This window comes from Ornithodoros turicata, unplaced genomic scaffold (assembly GCF_037126465.1).
Source record: "Ornithodoros turicata isolate Travis unplaced genomic scaffold, ASM3712646v1 ctg00001391.1, whole genome shotgun sequence".
In the NCBI taxonomy this organism is placed as follows: domain Eukaryota; kingdom Metazoa; phylum Arthropoda; class Arachnida; order Ixodida; family Argasidae; genus Ornithodoros; species Ornithodoros turicata.
The window spans coordinates 25527-50604 of NW_026999584.1; the positions used below are offsets into that span (position 1 = coordinate 25527).

The 25078-nt window shown below is 45.5% G+C and overlaps 1 protein-coding gene across 2 annotated transcripts; it reads right to left on the reverse strand.

The window, feature by feature from the left end:
• Positions 1-453: 453 nt before the first annotated feature.
• On the reverse strand, positions 454-25078 carry LOC135376934 (uncharacterized). Of its 2 annotated transcripts, XM_064609357.1 has the most exons (9): positions 24532-25078; positions 23127-23165; positions 17725-17766; positions 16327-16365; positions 15546-15596; positions 10926-10967; positions 9528-9566; positions 3417-3453; positions 454-565 (listed from the first exon to the last, which is right to left on the reverse strand). In XM_064609357.1, exons 1-9 carry the CDS (start codon positions 24577-24579, stop codon positions 561-563), a joined length of 342 nt encoding a protein of 113 aa, XP_064465427.1. In that variant the 5' UTR covers positions 24580-25078; the 3' UTR covers positions 454-560. The 2 variants fall into 2 exon arrangements, with proteins under 2 accessions (XP_064465427.1, XP_064465428.1); XM_064609358.1 differs by lacking the exon at positions 15546-15596.

Here is a 25078-nt window from a genome sequence, read left to right on the forward strand (position 1 = left end):
TTGTTGCTTCGACACGTTCAAAGTCAACCAATATGTTCTACATTTTCTTGCATAACATTACCTGATTTCTTTATGGATTTCTCTCTGGATCTGATGCCCTCTGGCCACATCCTTCCTCGCAGCGCGACTTACCTCAAGTGGGTGACGGCGCTTCGTGTTCACAACACTTAAAATAGACAACTACTCCAGAATAAGAGCGTCCCTTTGCAAAATAAAGCTGCCCGTCCTTTTCGTTGCCTTCAGTGGGTCAGGTGCACTGTCTCTGCGCTAAGTAAGGTTTCCAATCTCTAAATTTTAAGCGGGTGGCATTGAAGGCCATTGACTTCTCTCCACCTGTGTTCCCGAGTAGCAGTTGTTTAAATAACACATTCATCGACATTCTGTTACTTTACAGTGTACACGCACTGCAGTTGTCGCAGACTGTACCTATGCACTCAAATTAGCAACACTGAATTTAGTAATCTCTCCATGTGCCGTTTATTTGTGTGGTCGGTTGACACGAAGAAAAAGAGCAAAACGTCATTTCGAGCTTGGTTACCAGGTGCTTTTATTGTCGCTCGTCACCCTGCAAGATAGAGGTTACAGACTTTAATTTGGACAGGTCGTGCAGTACACGGTTGTAATACAATAATCATGGACGCAATATAAAAACACTTGTCATAGCATATCTAGCACGCAATATTAAAAGATACAAAGCCACACAGAGAAATACAATTTCTGTTACACCGATGCCCCTGACGACCGGATGCTTTGGCATCGACTGCATTCTTTGACGAATTAAAACTGGAAGCCTTTTCTGTGTTTTCCAGCACTTTATCCCAGAGTGGACGCATACACACATTCTCTCTCTCTTGACAGTACACCGTGCATTATGATAGTTGCTTCACGGTATCAGCAGGGCGGAATGACAAAAGAAGTAGCAGGAGTAGAAGCAGCTCAACTATGGTAACTATAAAGTTGTGTTCAACTTAAGGAAGCACTGAGGTGACGCCTCTGTTTCTTTTTCGATGCAGGGTGTTTTCCAAGGAATAAAATGGGTTCCCGCAAAAGAACAATGAACGCATGTGACCTACGAAGCGAGCGGTAGGACTCTGTACCGCACACCTTTGAGAAATCGTTCTCCTCGTGAACAGAAGCGCTTCGCAGAACGAGAGCACGTTGTGACGTATGCTACTCCCCTCACGTGACCAGTAACGTACAGCGGCACAGCTCAATGTATAAAGGTTACGTGAGCTGCGAAGCAAAAAGAAAGAAACGAGAGTCGCGTTTACATGAATACGACACAAGCGTATCGTATCCAGTTGTCGAATCAAATCCACCCATGTAAACGGTTCAATTCGCTAGGAGAGCGTGTCGTATTCAATTCGCTAAACAGAGGTGGATCAAGACACTGAATGCGTGTTCAGATTGTGCATCCAAACAGACGATGCGCATCGAAGGAGGAAGGGAGGATTATGGGAAGTGGCGTTCAGCTGCGGGCTAGCTGTGTCGTCTTCTACTCCTAGAGAGGATTACAAAGCTGTGATATTAGGGAGTTCCCAGCCACGCTCCTTTTTGGATATGTAGGCCAGTCTATACTGACAGAAGCAGCAGGGCTTGCAGCCGTAGGGCAGATTTCATTCTGAAATACGCTCGAAAATGGGGCGTAGATGCTACGTTTTCGACGTTTTAATGTTCGGTGCGAAGGTAGCGGGACACCGGAAACAGCAGTAGTTGAGGACAGGGTGTCGATCCGAAACGTTTTTCGTTCCGGTTCTATCATAAACGGTCCGGTACCGGTTCTGCTCTGGAGCAAAAAAATAACGGTTCATACCGGTTGTAACCGGCTCCGCTGGTGGACATATTCTTTTCCAGAAAAAAAAAAAAAACAATGCTGCAAAATGTAAACCCGTTTATATGCATACATGGTATTTAATATTAATAGGCAGCTGTGAAATTGGTAGCTCCTGGCTCCTACAGGTGACTGTTTGTTCAAATAGGCTTTCTCCTTTCTTGAAGCGCATGATACAGACGGACTTTGTTGTGATGTCATACGTAAAGTACTTTCTTGCTCGATTGGTGCGATCGCGTCCCATCCGAATGCCTGTTTCTGCTTCCTCGCCAGCAAGCATTACCGCACGAGTACGGCGCAAATCGAGGAACACCTTCACTCACAAACGCGCTCGACGGCTCCATTTCCTTTTCTTCGTGTCCTGCCCACAAAAGAGGCGCCACTTCGCACGCGCTTGCCTCGCGGATACGTACATGTATTCAACTTCGCTGCTCTCAAACAAGGGACATGTTACGAGAGATTACCGATAGAGAAGCCGTTTCGCAGCCCCCTTGGGTCGCACATTGATAGAGAGTCACAACCGGTCACATGTACATCTAAGTCTATGTGCGCGAACGATAAAATGTTACAAAGGGAGCCTAAGGGTCATACTCTACCGACGTACATTGCACCATAACCGTAACCCTCGTGATGTGTCCGTGACATTACTTGAGAACACACGACGACTGTTTCATTCGCCTACTCGTAGTCCAAACCGGCGAAGTTTTTGCTTGGACCGAAAACCGTTAAATAAATTTTTCGGTTTCCCTCCTGAGCGAAAAAAACGTATACGGTTTCGATTCCGTTCCGGTTCGCACCAAAATAGCGTTCTTTTTTCGGTTTTCGCTTCTGGTTTTCGATTCGCTCCGACACCCTGGTTGAGGAAGTGCACCTCTAACTTTCCAATATGACATGGCGTGGCGCCACCTCCGGTCTGCGCATCCATGTAAACGGTGTCGCATCATCTTCTTGCCTGTTTGAAGTCGATTCGATACGCTTCTGTCGTATTCATGCAAACGGGGCTAAGGCATGGAACCTCCAATACTACACGCGAGAAACGTGTCGGCCGTCTACGGCTTCTGTTTTTTTCCTCTTTTTTTCTTTTTTTGTAAATTTTATTGCCAACCTATAACGCACCGCAGAGAGAAAATATTTTGCATGATAACTCCTGGTGTGCGGCTTGACAGAAGAGGCAGAATTTCGAACGACGTTAAAAATGTCACCTCACTGCTAAAAGGAAATCTAGTCCGCGTCAACTACATACGCCTTGGAGATAAGGAGTCGAAATAACGAGCCAGGAGAAATACTTCAGCACCACCATGTGGCGTATAGTGTCGTGTGGCCTGTCTTAACAGCCAATACGGACGCTGAGTGAGTATAATGGGCTGAAGAGTGAGCGTGACCTCTCTGTGTCCAGCCATCCTATTTCCAGCACAAGAATATTTTGAGAGCTGACTGGCTCGATTTCTTTCCCTTCCCAAGTTGAGCACGACTCTAGGTTGCGGTTGTTGTAGGTGGGTACCTCTTCTCGAGCAGAATATGACCTGTGCTTCCACAACGGGGAGTCTTTGTTGCGTCTAGTGAGGAGAAAAACGAATATGCTCACCTTTGTGGCCTCTTCTCTCAGCATAGAAAGCAGCGACCTGCTCCCGCGAGTGGAGTAAAAAAAGTGACTCGGAATTTGTTCCACCACACACGTGATGCACTAATAATTCCCCAAATACGCCTACATTTCGAGGCGCTGCAAAAGAATGCACTTGCAATATTTCCTCACAACCCAACTAGTAAAACGTCAACTGCGGGGACGTTAATATTACAGTGACATAGGAGGTCAGCGTTTCTCGGGAGAGATATGCGAGGGAATAATTTCTTGGAGTATCGTCCTTGGTCAATAGGTGGAATCTGTAAGGGTAAAAGAAAACGGGAGAAAAAAACCCAAGTGTGTCAGCGAGTTTAACCTAGGTTATGAACCTGGGCTGCGCATTGTCGACAAAATGGCTGGGTATTCGTTGATCGTGAACTGAAATTTGTGGATTAGGTATGATTTACGCTGTTGTCTGCATGAAATCATACCCAATCCACAAATTTCCGTCCACCTGTCAACCAGGACCCTGGGGTTTTGTCCACAGTGCGCAGCCGAGGTTCCTGACCTACAGGTTAAGCTCGTCGACTCACTTCCGTTCTTTTATCTTAACAGATTCCTCCTGATGACTAGGGACAAAGCTCCTGGCATGGCAAGCGCCCTACCGCGTGCACAATTCTTATATATCTCACTGGTGTTTATACAGGGTGTTTTTTGTTAGGCGATACAGATTTTTCTGATTCTTTTTCGATACAGATTGACCCCACGACAAGGGATATCTTGACCCTCTGCAGCAGCCAATGTTATATTTCTTTTTGTCCAAGGTATGCCGGTATAACTCATAGATCACTCTATTCCACATGACGACATCTCGGCCCTTTTTTGAGTTTTCTTGGGGGATGTCCAGCGGTTTTTCTTTCTGTTTTTCTGTGGATCGCTGTTCGCGTCTCCTCAAACTGTACAGGGAAACACGGAGGGCATGTACACTCTTGAAAATGAACTTCACCGCACAGCACGCTCCTAGCCAACCATAATCTCAAATGATATCGTTATCTGACCTGATTTGTTGAAAACGGGAGGCGTACGCCTTTTCTGTGACAATTATGAGCAGCGTAAGTGTCACAAAAAAGGCGTACGCCTTCCGTTTTCAACAAATCAGGGTAGATATTGATATCATTCGAGATGATGGTTGGCTAGGAGTGTGCTACGCGGTGAAGTTCATTTTTAAGAGTGATAGATCGTCTTATTACAGGGACAGCTGTTTTTGCAGGAAGATAGTTGTACGCAGGAACATAGTGCGCGAGCAAAAGTTGCGTCGCAAATACATCGAGGAAATTCCGATTTCAAGATGTTCACGTCACCAGACGTTCGCACGAGTAATACAGATGTCTGTTCCTCAAGGTGTGTTGCCTGAGAGCACGGAGTACATGCTCCGTGTATGCTCCGTGCTCCGGAGTTCTTACTCCGTGCATGACAGTAAGGGCTTCTGTAAGACAGCTTCTGATGCTTTTCGCGAGTATATGTTTTCACAGCAGTAGCTTTTTCTTCAAATTTCTTATGTCTAACGAGGCGAATCTCGGCTCTGAATCTCGTAAAGTCCCCAACCCTGTTACAAGCGCAGGCGTCGTCGGTGAATGTCCTGAAGGTCGAGTGCAATAGGGGAGGACGGGAATGTACAGACTGGTGAAACTAAAGAAGGTTCATAATAAGAGAACTGAATGTTCTTGGGCTGAAACAACGTAGAAAGTACAAATACATACAAAGCCTCAAATTGCCTAAGAAATTAACGATGAAAGATGAAAGTCACTGAAAAGGCTAAACAGCTGCAAGACTGGAACCCACATCACTGTTCGCTTAGCTCAATCGGTAGAGCTTGAACCGCGGTAATCCAGAAGATGTGAGTTCGAGCCCTATAGCTGGCTAACCTTTTCAGTGACTTTCATCTTAGAGCGTTGAGAAGACACATACCATCCACACCTATTACACTCGACTTTCAGTGCATTGTGCTGCTTGGAATACCGCATTCGTTCGTAAACCCCTTGCTATAACGAACCCGAAGCGACTAAGCGCATCCATCTTATTATTGGGCAAGGGAAAGGTGTCTTCCGCAAGCGGACCAACCATTCTCCATGATAGTATTGTTTTCCTATCTTTGACTACACTGTTAAAACAGAACTTCACCGCATAGCACGCTCCTAGCCAACCATCACACCGAATGATATCATTCTGTGTCATGATTTGTTCAAAACAGGGGGAGGCGCCTATCTGGGACAAGATAATCTGCCCCAGATAGGCGCTTCCTCCCATTTTCGACAAATCAATGCACAGAATGATATCATTCGGAATGATGGTTGGCTATGAGCGTGCTGATGCGGTGAAGCTCTGCTTTACCAGTGTAGGGTTATCGCGTCTGATTCAAAGAGAGAGGTGGGCGTACGCCTTTTTGTGGCAATTTGGATACATGAAAGTTGTCACAAAAAGGCGTACGACTACCTCTCTCTTCAAATCAGAAGCGATAACCCTATCATCCGTGGCAATGGTTGACGCACAGCTTGCTATGCGGTGAAGTTCTTTTTTTAGAGTGTGTTAAAAGCGCAGGCGGCGGCGTTCGCAAACACTCGTTCGTTTATATTGGATTCTCTTTTGGTTTCTTATTGGTTTCCCTTGCTAGGTTGTAACGAACCCGAAGCGACGAAGCACATCCATCTTATTATTGGGCAAGGGAAAGGTGTCTTCCGCAAGCGGACCAACCACTCTCCATGATAGTATTGTTTTCCTATCTTTGACTACACTCTTAAAAATGAACTTCACCGCATAGCACGTTCTTAGCCAACCGTCATCTCGAATGATATCGTTATCTGCCCTGATTTGTTGAAAACGGGAGGCGTACGCCTTTTTTGTGACACTTATGCTGTTCATAATTGTCACAGAAAAGGCGTACGCCTCCCGTTTTCAACAAATCAGGGCAGATAACGATATCATTTGAGATGATGGTTGGCTAGGAGCGTGCTGTGCAGTGAAGTTCATTTTTAAGAGTGTAGAGGAGACCTGTTCTCGTCAAAGGTAGTCGCCCAGATTGCATACACCCCATCCTCAACGTCACCCTCAAGGTGGAGCGTCACGCTCCGTCCACGTTGCTAGAGGGGCTTCCAAGCAAGCTCCTGTGTTCACGATGCGTCTTGCACTGCCACTGCTCACTAATGGCGGAAAAGTGTTATCATAAAGGTAGCCAAAGTTATGCTGTGGTTACTTTGTGCTGATTACATTATTCATTTCGAGTTTTTTTTTTTCTTATGTCCTAAATTACCAAAAGGTACTCTTCGTGTTTTGCAAACATTGCAAGTTCTGCAATATTTACCTGGCTGAATTTGGGCTGTAGTATCTGATTGGCTAACGGACATAGTTTGTGGTATGACCAATAGGTATACACGAAAACGATTCCGTTTCCTTCAAGAGTGTTCAGGAACATGGGGAACGTCATTTTGACATCTGCTGTCCTGAAGCAAGTCTCATTCGTACAACATATTGGATGTCGTGACAACTCAAAGAGGAAGAGACGTATCTTAGACTCGAAGAAAAGGCATCGTCCCTTGATCCAGATTTATTTCGTCGTCTCTTCATCCAGATTACCATCGTCATCCTCATCTTCATGCACATAGAGACACTGACCACTATCGTGAGACCGACTTCCATGGAGGAAGGAAAGAGAGGAGGAGTCCTATTGCTCTGAGAAGTGAAGCCGAGATTGGGGACAGTGACATCACCGCTCGTTTTCCGCTTTCGATTACACACATCTCTATGAGAGACCCCAACGCATAGTTTTGGAATACTTGGAAAGGTGCGGTCTAGCGCGTCAAAGTGCCCCCCAAAGTGTCGTATGCAAAGCGACCCTATTCAGGTAACGTGACCCCCTCGTGCCCCCAAAGAAGCTACTGCTCATGTCCCATCCTCACCTCACTTGCCCCACAATTCTCTTTTCTGAAGAAGAGCATTTTCTTATTCTTTCCTCCATGGCAACTTCAGTCAGCGAACACAGCACCACCACCGCTTAGTCAACGCCACACAGCTGCATGTAACCTAAGACCCTTCGTTGTGTGTTCTCAACATGAGTGTAACGAGCACGCACCACCCTTCTTTCAATGTCCTAGGTTTTTAATCTAAAGGTCGAAGGATCTCTTCTCAGATCCATCATCACAGACACAGAGGCCGTGCCGGACACGATGACGGTGTGCTGACCCTTGTGGTTACCCCGCATATCAGCGTTCGCTACGGACACTAATCTGATGTGGTGACACGAATGTGATAATCGTCTTTATAGCAGGAGACACATTCGGTGTTGATGCGTTGAGCGTTTTAGTGGATCTTAATCTAACGCATTGCGTGGGCTGTGACAAGATGAGTACAACGTCCGACGCAGCAAAGATGTGATTGGTGTAAGCGAAGGGTGGAGTCAACAGACTGAGGTACTTGCATTAAAAGTTGTCCAGCATATTACTATTATTCAACAACAATCGATGCGTTTTGGGAGAGTAAAATGACGTTCTTACCAGGATTCTACGGGCGCAACGAAAAGGAACGCCTAGTCCAAGGTGATCAATTACGCACGATGTAAATATACGAGACGTGAGTAGGAACAACATGGTCTAGTACATCATAGGACAGTCTCGATCCACATCGAGAAAACGCGAGACGGTGCGGTATGACTGTTTTCCATTATTTTAAATAGATAAGTCTGCTGGATAACTTCTTATGGAGCAATCTGTGCTGACTGACTACCCTCTTATGTTGTAAATCTAAAACCACTTGGATATTTCATCGATGATGATGATGATGATGATGATTATTATTATTATTATTACAGGGTGTATACCAAACTGCAGCCTTCAAATTCCATGACTTTTCCAGGTTTTCCCTGACTATTTCAAGCAAATTCCCTGAGAAAAACAAAAGGAAACTTGGTGTGCCTGCTCCTACGTTTTGATACAGATCCATCACAAAAACAGACCATTTATTGAGGCTTTCCTGCCTTTCTGCCTCAGAGCTTGTCGTGCTGGCGAAAAGCTAGTCGGGATAACGTTGCTGCGGCATTGCCGCTCAACCACCGGCATCATCCCGGCACTAATCCGCTGTTTTCCCTGACTTGAGCTTCTTTTTAGCCAAATTCCCTGACAATCCCCTGACTTTGCCAGTAACATCAAAATTCCCTGACAATTGGTGGTAGACACCCTGTATTACCCAATGAGTGTCCTAGACCCTATAAAGGTGGAGTCAGCCGACTGATGTTGTTTCATTAAAAGCTGTCCAGCATATTAGTAGTATTCATCGACGATGGATGTGTAAAATGATGTTCTTAGCGGGATCAGCACTTCTACGAGCCCTCGCAGGCACGTAATAAGCTGCTGCCACTGCAACAGAATTATTACAGCATCGTAAACTTTTGGAAATGTTTCGGAAACGTTGACATGGATACTAAGCGCGATGTAAATACACGGGGCATGGGTAAGAACAACATGGTCTAGTACAGCCTAGGACAGTCTCGATCCACATCGAGAAAACGCGAGGCGGTGTGGTATGACTGTTTTCCTTTTTTTTTTTAATACGTATAAGTCTGCTGGATAACTTCTTATGGAACAATCTGTGCTGACTGACTTATGTTGTAGATCTAAAACCACCTGGATATTTAATCGATTATTATTATTATTACCCAATGAGGGTCGTAGATGAAAGATGAAAGTCACTGAAAAGGTTAGCCAGCTGCAGGAATCCAACCCACATCTTCTGGATTGCCGGTCCAGGGCTCTACCAATTGAGCTAAGCTAACACGCTTTCTCAGCGGCTTCCAATGGTGCGTCATCTGAAGGGAGAAGCGAGCCACTCTCTCTCACTCATCCTCCTTTCACTCTTACATTTTTGCTCACTCATACACACGTTAATACGACGGGATCGACGCAGGCGGAATTGTTGAACATGAAAGAACTGATGTTCTGAGAACTGATGAACTGAGAACATCAGTTCTTTCATGAGGGTCATAGAACCTAGAAAGGTGGAGCCAGTCGGTTGATGTTCTTTCACTAAAACCTATCCAGCATATTACTAATATTCATCGACGATGGATGTGTAAAATGATCTTCTTACCGGGATCAGCACTTCTACGTTTAAGAAATTCTTCCAGCACTGCAACAGAATTATTACAGCGTCGTAAACATTTGGACATGTTTCGGAAACGCTGACATGGATACTAAGCGCGATGTAAATGCACGGGACTTGAGTACACTCTTAAAAATGAACTTCACCACGTAGCACGCTCCTAGCCAACCATCATCCCGAATGACAACGTTCTCGCCCCTGATTTGTTGAAAACGGGAGGCGGAGCCTATTCTGTGCCGTGCATAATAGGTACAAAATAGGCTCCGCCTCCCGTTTTCAACAAATCAGGGGCGAGAGCGTTGTCATTCGTGATGATGGTTGGCTAGGAGCGTGCTGTGTGGTGAAGTTCATTTTTATTAGTGTAGGAACAGAATGTCTCTCGCTATTCTGGGCATGCGCAGAACCATCTATGCTATCCCTTACTTGCGCAAACAGGATAGCACACGACGTACTAAAACTCTGTATTGTTTCATTGGGAATGGCGATCGATGCCTGGAGGAGTCTCTTCAGCTTTCAAGCACGGACAGTTTTCGCGGGTTTGTTACAGTTTCTTATTCCATGTTCTCAACTTTAAATGTTGTATAATTCAACTTTTTTAATGACTGTTATAAGTGGAGGGTGAGTGCGGGTAAGCAAACTTGGATCCGCACTGTACCATCGCGTGTGTGACCCGCTCCCGCACGCGCAAGAATTTAATCCGGGTGACTCGCACCCGCAGTTCTGTCTGTATGTCCGCATACCCGCATTCGGCCCCACAGGGGGAAATGTTCCTCTTCCAGTTTACCGCTGTTTCTATTTTAAAACGAAGGAAATTCTGAGTGTTGGCTACGTGTGTCGGACGGCTTCAATCATATGCCAATGAAACTGCAATCCAACAGAGAGCCATATATGTCTGCATTAGTAACCGAACTCACCCGCCAGCACTTGCCTGCTGTTGTCTGGCACATGGATTTATACGGCCAACGATATGGCGCACTGCTGAGCTCGCGTGCGACAGAGAGGGATTACTTAGTTGGCGATGGAGTGCATTGCGGGTACACCCGCATTTTGCCCACTACCCGCAGCTATCGCGAATTCCTATCCGCAAATCGTGACGATGTGCGGGTAACTGCGGGTACCCGCAGGTATGCCTGCACCCGCGCTCAGCTCTAGTTATAATGTGCCCCAGTCGCTCGTGGACAACGGCTTAGGTAATACACAATACCCTGCTCGCAAGGGCGGAAAACAGTGCAGACACAATGGGGCAAATGAAAAAAAAAAAAGACAAGAAGAAAACGAAAAATTCTAAGTATTGCACAATTGGAGGGCACCAAATGTGGGAACGAAATTTGCATTTTTCGCGGTTAATTCGAGAACAGAATAAGTGAATTCTATTGCAATACTTACAATAGCCAGGAGATGCTTCACGTGCCTTGAACTTTGAATTCTCTGCATGGAATATAGTCATCAGTATATATTGGACTTTGTGTTGGGAAGAGTATATACTACTCACGGCCACTCAAAACATAATCTGAAGAACTAAGTTACAGCTAAGGCTTCCGGGATCTTCAGATTGAGAAAAAAAAGAGGGAAAAAAAGAAAAAACGTACTCCTCTCTTTAGCGTCCAGCAGAGGTCAGCAAGAAAAGTCATATCCTGAGGTCTCGTTAATCGCCTTTATGGCGGCGAGTGCGTTACTCTCCCCCACGACAAACGATATCTTGACCCTTCGCAGCAGCCTACGTTATATTTATTTTTCTCCAAGGTATGCCGGTATAACTCATAGATCACTGTATTCCACATGACGACATCTCGGACCTTTTTCTTTGGGGATATCCTGCGGTTTTTCTTCCTGTTTTTCTGCGTATCGCTGTTCGCGTCCTCCTCAAACTGTACAGGGAAACCAGGGCATGTAGATCGTCTTATTAGAGGGACAGCTGTTTTTGCAACGCAGGAAGATAGTGCGCGAGCAAAAGTTGCGTCGCAAATACATCGAGGAAATTTCGATTTCAAGATGTTCACGTCACCAGACGTTCGCACGAGTAATACAGATGTCTGTTCCGCAAGGTGTGTTGCCTGAGAGCACGGAGTACATGCTCCGTACATGCTCCGTGCTCCGGAGTTCTTACTCCGTGCATGACAGTAAGGGCTTCTGTAAGACAGCTTCTGATGCATTTCGCGAGTATGCGTTTTCCCAGCAGTAGCTTTTTCTTCAAATTTCTTATGTCTAACGAGGCGAATCTCGTCTCTGAATCTCGTAAAGTCCCCAACCCTGTTACAAGCGCAGGCGTCGTCGGTGAATGTCCTGAAGGTCGAGTGCAATAGGGGAGGACGGGAAGGTACAGACTGGTGAAACTAAAGAAGGTTCATAATAAGAGAACTGAATGTTCTTGGGCTGAAACAACGTAGAAAGTACAAATACATACAAAGCCTCAAATTGCCTAAGAAATTAACGATGAAAGATGAAAGTCACTGAAAAGGCTAAACAGCTGCAAGACTGGAACCCACATCACTGTTCGCTTAGCTCAATCGGTAGAGCTTGAACCGCGGTAATCCAGAAGATGTGAGTTCGAGCCCTATAGCTGGCTAACCTTTTCAGTGACTTTCATCTTAGAGCGTTGAGAAGACACATACCATCCACACCTATTACACTTGACTTTCAGTGCATTGTGCTGCTTGGAATACCGCATTCGTTCGTAAACCCCTTGCTATAACGAACCCGAAGCGACTAAGCACGTCCATCTTATTATTGGGCAAGGGAAAGGTGTCTTCCGCAAGCGGACCAACCATTCTCCATGATAGTATTGTTTTCCTATCTTTGACTACACTGTTAAAACAGAACTTTACCGCATAGCACGCTCCTAGCCAACCATCACACCGAATGATATCATTCTGTGTCATGATTTGTTCAAAACAGGGGGAGGCGCCTATCTGGGACAAGATAATCTGCCCCAGATAGGCGCTTCCTCCCATTTTCGACAAATCAATGCACAGAATGATATCATTCGGAATGATGGATGGCTATGAGCGTGCTGATGCGGTGAAGCTCTGCTTTACCAGTGTAGGGTTATCGCGTCTGATTCAAAGAGAGAGGTGGGCGTACGCCTTTTTGTGGCAATTTGGATACATGAAAGTTGTCACAAAAAGGCGTACGACTACCTCTCTCTTCAAATCAGAAGCGATAACCCTATCATCCGTGGCAATGGTTGACGCACAGCTTGCTATGCGGTGAAGTTCTTTTTTTAGAGTGTGTTAAAAGCGCAGGCGGCGGCGTTCGCAAACACTCGTTCGTTTATATTGGATTCTCTTTTGGTTTCTTATTGGTTTCCCTTGCTAGGTTGTAACGAACCCGAAGCGACGAAGCACATCCATCTTATTATTGGGCAAGGGAAAGGTGTCTTCCGCAAGCGGACCAACCACTCTCCATGATAGTATTGTTTTCCTATCTTTGACTACACTCTTAAAAATGAACTTCACCGCATAGCACGTTCTTAGCCAACCGTCATCTCGAATGATATCGTTATCTGCCCTGATTTGTTGAAAACGGGAGGCGTACGCCTTTTTTGTGACACTTATGCTGTTCATAATTGTCACAGAAAAGGCGTACGCCTCCCGTTTTCAACAAATCAGGGCAGATAACGATATCATTTGAGATTATGGTTGGCTAGGAGCGTGCTGTGCAGTGAAGTTCATTTTTAAGAGTGTAGAGGAGACCTGTTCTCGTCAAAGGTAGTCGCCCAGATTGCATACACCCCATCCTCAACGTCACCCTCAAGGTGGAGCGTCACGCTCCGTCCACGTTGCTAGAGGGGCTTCCAAGCAAGCTCCTGTGTTCACGATGCGTCTTGCACTGCCACTGCTCACTAATGGCGGAAAAGTGTTATCATAAAGGTAGCCAAAGTTATGCTGTGGTTACTTTGTGCTGATTACATTATTCATTTCGAGTTTTTTTTTTTTCTTATGTCCTAAATTACCAAAAGGTACTCTTCGTGTTTTGCAAACATTGCAAGTTCTGCAATATTTACCTGGCTGAATTTGGGCTGTAGTATCTGATTGGCTAACGGACATAGTTTGTGGTATGACCAATAGGTATACACGAAAACGATTCCGTTTCCTTCAAGAGTGTTCAGGAACATGGGGAACGTCATTTTGACATCTGCTGTCCTGAAGCAAGTCTCATTCGTACAACATATTGGATGTCGTGACAACTCAAAGAGGAAGAGACGTATCTTAGACTCGAAGAAAAGGCATCGTCCCTTGATCCAGATTTATTTCGTCGTCTCTTCATCCAGATTATCATTTACCATCGTCATCCTCATCTTCATGCACATAGAGACACTGACCACTATCGTGAGACCGACTTCCATGGAGGAAGGAAAGAGAGGAGGAGTCCTATTGCTCTGAGAAGTGAAGCCGAGATTGGGGACAGTGACATCACCGCTCGTTTTCCGCTTTCGATTACACACATCTCTATGAGAGACCTCAACGCATAGTTTTGGAATACTTGGAAAGGTGCGGTCTAGCGCGTCAAAGTGCCCCCCAAAGTGTCGTATGCAAAGCGACCCTATTCAGGTAACGTGACCCCCTCGTGCCCCCAAAGAAGCTACTGCTCATGTCCCATCCTCACCTCACTTGCCCCACAATTCTCTTTTCTGAAGAAGAGCATTTTCTTATTCTTTCCTCCATGGCAACTTCAGTCAGCGAACACAGCACCACCACCGCTTAGTCAACGCCACACAGCTGCATGTAACCTAAGACCCTTCGTTGTGTGTTCTCAACATGAGTGTAACGAGCACGCACCACCCTTCTTTCAATGTCCTAGGTTTTTAATCTAAAGGTCGAAGGATCTCTTCTCAGATCCATCATCACAGACACAGAGGCCGTGCCGGACACGATGACGGTGTGCTGACCCTTGTGGTTACCCCGCATATCAGCGTTCGCTACGGACACTAATCTGATGTGGTGACACGAATGTGATAATCGTCTTTATAGCAGGAGACACATTCGGTGTTGATGCGTTGAGCGTTTTAGTGGATCTTAATCTAACGCATTGCGTGGGCTGTGACAAGATGAGTACAACGTCCGACGCAGCAAAGATGTGATTGGTGTAAGCGAAGGGTGGAGTCAACAGACTGAGGTACTTGCATTAAAAGTTGTCCAGCATATTACTATTATTCAACAACAATCGATGCGTTTTGGGAGAGTAAAATGACGTTCTTACCGGGATTCTACGGGCGCAACGAAAAGGAACGCCTAGTCCAAGGTGATCAATTACCCACGATGTAAATATACGAGACGTGAGTAGGAACAACATGGTCTAGTACATCATAGGACAGTCTCGATCCACATCGAGAAAACGCGAGACGGTGCGGTATGACTGTTTTCCATTATTTTAAATAGATAAGTCTGCTGGATAACTTCTTATGGAGCAATCTGTGCTGACTGACTACCCTCTTATGTTGTAAATCTAAAACCACTTGGATATTTCATCGATGATGATGATGATGATGATTATTATTATTATTATTATTACAGGGTGTATACCAAACTGCAGCCTTCAAATTCCATGACTTTTCCAGGTTTTCCCTGACTATTTCAAGCAAATTCCCTGAGAAAAACAAAAGGAAACTTGGTGTGCCTGCTCCTACGTTTTGATACAGATCCATCACAAAAACAGACCATTTATTGAGGCTTTCCTGCCTTTCTGCCTCAGAGCTTGTCGTGCTGGCGAAAAGCTAGTCGGGATAACGTTGCTGCGGCATTGCCGCTCAACCACCGGCATCATCCCGGCACTAATCCGCTGTTTTCCCTGACTTGAGCTTCTTTTTAGCCAAATTCCCTGACAATCCCCTGACTTTGCCAGTAACATCAAAATTCCCTGACAATTGGTGGTAGACACCCTGTATTACCCAATGAGTGTCCTAGACCCTATAAAGGTGGAGTCAGCCGACTGATGTTGTTTCATTAAAAGCTGTCCAGCATATTAGTAGTATTCATCGACGATGGATGTGTAAAATGATGTTCTTAGCGGGATCAGCACTTCTACGAGCCCTCGCAGGCACGTAATAAGCTGCTGCCACTGCAACAGAATTATTACAGCATCGTAAACTTTTGGAAATGTTTCGGAAACGTTGACATGGATACTAAGCGCGATGTAAATACACGGGGCATGGGTAAGAACAACATGGTCTAGTACAGCCTAGGACAGTCTCGATCCACATCGAGAAAACGCGAGGCGGTGTGGTATGACTGTTTTCCTTTTTTTTTTTAATACGTATAAGTCTGCTGGATAACTTCTTATGGAACAATCTGTGCTGACTGACTTATGTTGTAGATCTAAAACCACCTGGATATTTAATCGATTATTATTATTATTACCCAATGAGGGTCGTAGATGAAAGATGAAAGTCACTGAAAAGGTTAGCCAGCTGCAGGAATCCAACCCACATCTTCTGGATTGCCGGTCCAGGGCTCTACCAATTGAGCTAAGCTAACACGCTTTCTCAGCGGCTTCCAATGGTGCGTCATCTGAAGGGAGAAGCGAGCCACTCTCTCTCACTCATCCTCCTTTCACTCTTACATTTTTGCTCACTCATACACACGTTAATACGACGGGATCGACGCAGGCGGAATTGTTGAACATGAAAGAACTGATGTTCTGAGAACTGATGAACTGAGAACATCAGTTCTTTCATGAGGGTCATAGAACCTAGAAAGGTGGAGCCAGTCGGTTGATGTTCTTTCACTAAAACCTATCCAGCATATTACTAATATTCATCGACGATGGATGTGTAAAATGATCTTCTTACCGGGATCAGCACTTCTACGTTTAAGAAATTCTTCCAGCACTGCAACAGAATTATTACAGCGTCGTAAACATTTGGACATGTTTCGGAAACGCTGACATGGATACTAAGCGCGATGTAAATGCACGGGACTTGAGTACACTCTTAAAAATGAACTTCACCACGTAGCACGCTCCTAGCCAACCATCATCCCGAATGACAACGTTCTCGCCCCTGATTTGTTGAAAACGGGAGGCGGAGCCTATTCTGTGCCGTGCATAATAGGTACAAAATAGGCTCCGCCTCCCGTTTTCAACAAATCAGGGGCGAGAGCGTTGTCATTCGTGATGATGGTTGGCTAGGAGCGTGCTGTGTGGTGAAGTTCATTTTTATTAGTGTAGGAACAGAATGTCTCTCGCTATTCTGGGCATGCGCAGAACCATCTATGCTATCCCTTACTTGCGCAAACAGGATAGCACACGACGTACTAAAACTCTGTATTGTTTCATTGGGAATGGCGATCGATGCCTGGAGGAGTCTCTTCAGCTTTCAAGCACGGACAGTTTTCGCGGGTTTGTTACAGTTTCTTATTCCATGTTCTCAACTTTAAATGTTGTATAATTCAACTTTTTTAATGACTGTTATAAGTGGAGGGTGAGTGCGGGTAAGCAAACTTGGATCCGCACTGTACCATCGCGTGTGTGACCCGCTCCCGCACGCGCAAGAATTTAATCCGGGTGACTCGCACCCGCAGTTCTGTCTGTATGTCCGCATACCCGCATTCGGCCCCACAGGGGGAAATGTTCCTCTTCCAGTTTACCGCTGTTTCTATTTTAAAACGAAGGAAATTCTGAGTGTTGGCTACGTGTGTCGGACGGCTTCAATCATATGCCAATGAAACTGCAATCCAACAGAGAGCCATATATGTCTGCATTAGTAACCGAACTCACCCGCCAGCACTTGCCTGCTGTTGTCTGGCACATGGATTTATACGGCCAACGATATGGCGCACTGCTGAGCTCGCGTGCGACAGAGAGGGATTACTTAGTTGGCGATGGAGTGCATTGCGGGTACACCCGCATTTTGCCCACTACCCGCAGCTATCGCGAATTCCTATCCGCAAATCGTGACGATGTGCGGGTAACTGCGGGTACCCGCAGGTATGCCTGCACCCGCGCTCAGCTCTAGTTATAATGTGCCCCAGTCGCTCGTGGACAACGGCTTAGGTAATACACAATACCCTGCTCGCAAGGGCGGAAAACAGTGCAGACACAATGGGGCAAATGAAAAAAAAAAAAGACAAGAAGAAAACGAAAAATTCTAAGTATTGCACAATTGGAGGGCACCAAATGTGGGAACGAAATTTGCATTTTTCGCGGTTAATTCGAGAACAGAATAAGTGAATTCTATTGCAATACTTACAATAGCCAGGAGATGCTTCACGTGCCTTGAACTTTGAATTCTCTGCATGGAATATAGTCATCAGTATATATTGGACTTTGTGTTGGGAAGAGTATATACTACTCACGGCCACTCAAAACATAATCTGAAGAACTAAGTTACAGCTAAGGCTTCCGGGATCTTCAGATTGAGAAAAAAAAGAGGGAAAAAAAGAAAAAACGTACTCCTCTCTTTAGCGTCCAGCAGAGGTCAGCAAGAAAAGTCATATCCTGAGGTCTCGTTAATCGCCTTTATGGCGGCGAGTGCGTTACTCTCCCCCACGACAAACGATATCTTGACCCTTCGCAGCAGCCTACGTTATATTTATTTTTCTCCAAGGTATGCCGGTATAACTCATAGATCACTGTATTCCACATGACGACATCTCGGACCTTTTTCTTTGGGGATATCCTGCGGTTTTTCTTCCTGTTTTTCTGCGTATCGCTGTTCGCGTCCTCCTCAAACTGTACAGGGAAACCAGGGCATGTAGATCGTCTTATTAGAGGGACAGCTGTTTTTGCAACGCAGGAAGATAGTGCGCGAGCAAAAGTTGCGTCGCAAATACATCGAGGAAATTTCGATTTCAAGATGTTCACGTCACCAGACGTTCGCACGAGTAATACAGATGTCTGTTCCGCAAGGTGTGTTGCCTGAGAGCACGGAGTACATGCTCCGTACATGCTCCGTGCTCCGGAGTTCTTACTCCGTGCATGACAGTAAGGGCTTCTGTAAGACAGCTTCTGATGCATTTCGCGAGTATGCGTTTTCCCAGCAGTAGCTTTTTCTTCAAATTTCTTATGTCTAACGAGGCGAATCTCGTCTCTGAATCTCGTAAAGTCCCCAACCCTGTTACAAGCGCAGGCGTCGTCGGTGAATGTCCTGAAGGTCGAGTGCAATAGGGGAGGACGGGAAGGTACAGACTGGTGAAACTAAAGAAGGTTCATAATAAGAGAACTGAATGTTCTTGGGCTGAAACAACGTAGAAAGTACAAATACATACAAAGCCTCAAATTGCCTAAGAAATTAACGATGAAAGATGAAAGTCACTGAAAAGGCTAAACAGCTGCAAGACTGGAACCCACATCACTGTTCGCTTAGCTCAATCGGTAGAGCTTGAACCGCGGTAATCCAGAAGATGTGAGTTCGAGCCCTATAGCTGGCTAACCTTTTCAGTGACTTTCATCTTAGAGCGTTGAGAAGACACATACCATCCACACCTATTACACTTGACTTTCAGTGCATTGTGCTGCTTGGAATACCGCATTCGTTCGTAAACCCCTTGCTATAACGAACCCGAAGCGACTAAGCACGTCCATCTTATTATTGGGCAAGGGAAAGGTGTCTTCCGCAAGCGGACCAACCATTCTCCATGATAGTATTGTTTTCCTATCTTTGACTACACTGTTAAAACAGAACTTTACCGCATAGCACGCTCCTAGCCAACCATCACACCGAATGATATCATTCTGTGTCATGATTTGTTCAAAACAGGGGGAGGCGCCTATCTGGGACAAGATAATCTGCCCCAGATAGGCGCTTCCTCCCATTTTCGACAAATCAATGCACAGAATGATATCATTCGGAATGATGGATGGCTATGAGCGTGCTGATGCGGTGAAGCTCTGCTTTACCAGTGTAGGGTTATCGCGTCTGATTCAAAGAGAGAGGTGGGCGTACGCCTTTTTGTGGCAATTTGGATACATGAAAGTTGTCACAAAAAGGCGTACGACTACCTCTCTCTTCAAATCAGAAGCGATAACCCTATCATCCGTGGCAATGGTTGACGCACAGCTTGCTATGCGGTGAAGTTCTTTTTTTAGAGTGTGTTAAAAGCGCAGGCGGCGGCGTTCGCAAACACTCGTTCGTTTATATTGGATTCTCTTTTGGTTTCTTATTGGTTTCCCTTGCTAGGTTGTAACGAACCCGAAGCGACGAAGCACATCCATCTTATTATTGGGCAAGGGAAAGGTGTCTTCCGCAAGCGGACCAACCACTCTCCATGATAGTATTGTTTTCCTATCTTTGACTACACTCTTAAAAATGAACTTCACCGCATAGCACGTTCTTAGCCAACCGTCATCTCGAATGATATCGTTATCTGCCCTGATTTGTTGAAAACGGGAGGCGTACGCCTTTTTTGTGACACTTATGCTGTTCATAATTGTCACAGAAAAGGCGTACGCCTCCCGTTTTCAACAAATCAGGGCAGATAACGATATCATTTGAGATTATGGTTGGCTAGGAGCGTGCTGTGCAGTGAAGTTCATTTTTAAGAGTGTAGAGGAGACCTGTTCTCGTCAAAGGTAGTCGCCCAGATTGCATACACCCCATCCTCAACGTCACCCTCAAGGTGGAGCGTCACGCTCCGTCCACGTTGCTAGAGGGGCTTCCAAGCAAGCTCCTGTGTTCACGATGCGTCTTGCACTGCCACTGCTCACTAATGGCGGAAAAGTGTTATCATAAAGGTAGCCAAAGTTATGCTGTGGTTACTTTGTGCTGATTACATTATTCATTTCGAGTTTTTTTTTTTTCTTATGTCCTAAATTACCAAAAGGTACTCTTCGTGTTTTGCAAACATTGCAAGTTCTGCAATATTTACCTGGCTGAATTTGGGCTGTAGTATCTGATTGGCTAACGGACATAGTTTGTGGTATGACCAATAGGTATACACGAAAACGATTCCGTTTCCTTCAAGAGTGTTCAGGAACATGGGGAACGTCATTTTGACATCTGCTGTCCTGAAGCAAGTCTCATTCGTACAACATATTGGATGTCGTGACAACTCAAAGAGGAAGAGACGTATCTTAGACTCGAAGAAAAGGCATCGTCCCTTGATCCAGATTTATTTCGTCGTCTCTTCATCCAGATTATCATTTACCATCGTCATCCTCATCTTCATGCACATAGAGACACTGACCACTATCGTGAGACCGACTTCCATGGAGGAAGGAAAGAGAGGAGGAGTCCTATTGCTCTGAGAAGTGAAGCCGAGATTGGGGACAGTGACATCACCGCTCGTTTTCCGCTTTCGATTACACACATCTCTATGAGAGACCTCAACGCATAGTTTTGGAATACTTGGAAAGGTGCGGTCTAGCGCGTCAAAGTGCCCCCCAAAGTGTCGTATGCAAAGCGACCCTATTCAGGTAACGTGACCCCCTCGTGCCCCCAAAGAAGCTACTGCTCATGTCCCATCCTCACCTCACTTGCCCCACAATTCTCTTTTCTGAAGAAGAGCATTTTCTTATTCTTTCCTCCATGGCAACTTCAGTCAGCGAACACAGCACCACCACCGCTTAGTCAACGCCACACAGCTGCATGTAACCTAAGACCCTTCGTTCTGTGTTCTCAACATGAGTGTAACGAGCACGCACCACCCTTCTTTCAATGTCCTAGGTTTTTAATCTAAAGGTCGAAGGATCTCTTCTCAGATCCATCATCACAGACACAGAGGCCGTGCCGGACACGATGACGGTGTGCTGACCCTTGTGGTTACCCCGCATATCAGCGTTCGCTACGGACACTAATCTGATGTGGTGACACGAATGTGATAATCGTCTTTATAGCAGGAGACACATTCGGTGTTGATGCGTTGAGCGTTTTAGTGGATCTTAATCTAACGCATTGCGTGGGCTGTGACAAGATGAGTACAACGTCCGACGCAGCAAAGATGTGATTGGTGTAAGCGAAGGGTGGAGTCAACAGACTGAGGTACTTGCATTAAAAGTTGTCCAGCATATTACTATTATTCAACAACAATCGATGCGTTTTGGGAGAGTAAAATGACGTTCTTACCGGGATTCTACGGGCGCAACGAAAAGGAACGCCTAGTCCAAGGTGATCAATTACCCACGATGTAAATATACGAGACGTGAGTAGGAACAACATGGTCTAGTACATCATAGGACAGTCTCGATCCACATCGAGAAAACGCGAGACGGTGCGGTATGACTGTTTTCCATTATTTTAAATAGATAAGTCTGCTGGATAACTTCTTATGGAGCAATCTGTGCTGACTGACTACCCTCTTATGTTGTAAATCTAAAACCACTTGGATATTTCATCGATGATGATGATGATGATGATTATTATTATTATTATTATTACAGGGTGTATACCAAACTGCAGCCTTCAAATTCCATGACTTTTCCAGGTTTTCCCTGACTATTTCAAGCAAATTCCCTGAGAAAAACAAAAGGAAACTTGGTGTGCCTGCTCCTACGTTTTGATACAGATCCATCACAAAAACAGACCATTTATTGAGGCTTTCCTGCCTTTCTGCCTCAGAGCTTGTCGTGCTGGCGAAAAGCTAGTCGGGATAACGTTGCTGCGGCATTGCCGCTCAACCACCGGCATCATCCCGGCACTAATCCGCTGTTTTCCCTGACTTGAGCTTCTTTTTAGCCAAATTCCCTGACAATCCCCTGACTTTGCCAGTAACATCAAAATTCCCTGACAATTGGTGGTAGACACCCTGTATTACCCAATGAGTGTCCTAGACCCTATAAAGGTGGAGTCAGCCGACTGATGTTGTTTCATTAAAAGCTGTCCAGCATATTAGTAGTATTCATCGACGATGGATGTGTAAAATGATGTTCTTAGCGGGATCAGCACTTCTACGAGCCCTCGCAGGCACGTAATAAGCTGCTGCCACTGCAACAGAATTATTACAGCATCGTAAACTTTTGGAAATGTTTCGGAAACGTTGACATGGATACTAAGCGCGATGTAAATACACGGGGCATGGGTAAGAACAACATGGTCTAGTACAGCCTAGGACAGTCTCGATCCACATCGAGAAAACGCGAGGCGGTGTGGTATGACTGTTTTCCTTTTTTTTTTTAAATACGTATAAGTCTGCTGGATAACTTCTTATGGAACAATCTGTGCTGACTGACTTATGTTGTAGATCTAAAACCACCTGGATATTTAATCGATTATTATTATTATTACCCAATGAGGGTCGTAGATGAAAGATGAAAGTCACTGAAAAGGTTAGCCAGCTGCAGGAATCGAACCCACATCTTCTGGATTGCCGGTCCAGGGCTCTACCAATTGAGCTAAGCTAACACGCTTTCTCAGCGGCTTCCAATGGTGCGTCATCTGAAGGGAGAAACGAGCCACTCTCTCTCACTCATCCTCCTTTCACTCTTACATTTTTGCTCACTCATACACACGTTAATACGACGGGATCGACGCAGGCGGAATTGTTGAACATGAAAGAACTGATGTTCTGAGAACTGATGAACTGAGAACATCAGTTCTTTCATGAGGGTCATAGAACCTAGAAAGGTGGAGCCAGTCGGTTGATGTTCTTTCACTAAAACCTATCCAGCATATTACTAATATTCATCGACGATGGATGTGTAAAATGATCTTCTTACCGGGATCAGCACTTCTACGTTTAAGAAATTCTTCCAGCACTGCAACAGAATTATTACAGCATCGTAAACATTTGGACATGTTTCGGAAACGCTGACATGGATACTAAGCGCGATGTAAATGCACGGGACTTGAGTACACTCTTAAAAATGAACTTCACCACGTAGCACGCTCCTAGCCAACCATCATCCCGAATGACAACGTTCTCGCCCCTGATTTGTTGAAAACGGGAGGCGGAGCCTATTCTGTGCCGTGCATAATAGGTACAAAATAGGCTCCGCCTCCCGTTTTCAACAAATCAGGGGCGAGAGCGTTGTCATTCGTGATGATGGTTGGCTAGGAGCGTGCTGTGTGGTGAAGTTCATTTTTATTAGTGTAGGAACAGAATGTCTCTCGCTATTCTGGGCATGCGCAGAACCATCTATGCTATCCCTTACTTGCGCAAACAGGATAGCACACGACGTACTAAAACTCTGTATTGTTTCATTGGGAATGGCGATCGATGCCTGGAGGAGTCTCTTCAGCTTTCAAGCACGGACAGTTTTCGCGGGTTTGTTACAGTTTCTTATTCCATGTTCTCAACTTTAAATGTTGTATAATTCAACTTTTTTAATGACTGTTATAAGTGGAGGGTGAGTGCGGGTAAGCAAACTTGGATCCGCACTGTACCATCGCGTGTGTGACCCGCTCCCGCACGCGCAAGAATTTAATCCGGGTGACTCGCACCCGCAGTTCTGTCTGTATGTCCGCATACCCGCATTCGGCCCCACAGGGGGAAATGTTCCTCTTCCAGTTTACCGCTGTTTCTATTTTAAAACGAAGGAAATTCTGAGTGTTGGCTACGTGTGTCGGACGGCTTCAATCATATGCCAATGAAACTGCAATCCAACAGAGAGCCATATATGTCTGCATTAGTAACCGAACTCACCCGCCAGCACTTGCCTGCTGTTGTCTGGCACATGGATTTATACGGCCAACGATATGGCGCACTGCTGAGCTCGCGTGCGACAGAGAGGGATTACTCAGTTGGCGATGGAGTGCATTGCGGGTACACCCGCATTTTGCCCACTAGCCCGCAGCTATCGCGAATATCGCAGTATCCGCAAATCGTGACGATGTGCGGGTAACTGCGGGTACCCGCAGGTATGCCTGCACCCGCGCTCAGCTCTAGTTATAATGTGCCCCAGTCGCTCGTGGACAACGGCTTAGGTAATACACAATACCCTGCTCGCAAGGACGGAAAACAGTGCAGACACAATGGGGCAAATGAAAAAAAAAAAAAGACAAGAAGAAAACGAAAAATTTCTAAGTATTGCACAATTGGAGGGCACCAAATGTGGGAACGAAATTTGCATTTTTCGCGGTTAATTCGAGAACAGAATAAGTGAATTCTATTGCAATACTTACAATAGCCAGGAGATGCTTCACGTGCCTTGAACTTTGAATTCTCTGCATGGAATATAGTCATCAGTATATATTGGACTTTGTGTTGGGAAGAGTATATACTACTCACGGCCACTCAAAACATAATCTGAAGAACTAAGTTACAGCTAAGGCTTCCGGGATCTTCAGATTGAGAAAAAAAAGAGGGAAAAAAAGAAAAAACGTACTCCTCTCTTTAGCGTCCAGCAGAGGTCAGCAAGAAAAGTCATATCCTGAGGTCTCGTTAATCGCCTTTATGGCGGCGAGTGCGTTACTCTCCCCCACGACAAACGATATCTTGACCCTTCGCAGCAGCCTACGTTATATTTATTTTTCTCCAAGGTATGCCGGTATAACTCATAGATCACTGTATTCCACATGACGACATCTCGGACCTTTTTCTTTGGGGATATCCTGCGGTTTTTCTTCCTGTTTTTCTGCGTATCGCTGTTCGCGTCCTCCTCAAACTGTACAGGGAAACCAGGGCATGTAGATCGTCTTATTAGAGGGACAGCTGTTTTTGCAACGCAGG

What these genes read in the sequence shown, in the direction of transcription:
- LOC135376934 (XM_064609357.1), bottom strand. Translation starts at nt 24,579, where the DNA reads ATGCAGAGAATTCAAAGTTCAAGGCACGTGAAGCATCTCCTGGCTATT. An exon ending in TGAAGCATCTCCTGGCTATT is followed by an intron (nt 23,166 to 24,531) that starts GTAAGTATTGCA and finishes ATTCTGTTGCAG; the next exon opens with TGCTGGAAGAATTTCTTAAA. An exon ending in TGAAGCATCTCCTGGCTATT is followed by an intron (nt 16,366 to 17,724) that starts GTAAGTATTGCA and finishes ATTCTGTTGCAG; the next exon opens with TGCTGGAAGAATTTCTTAAA.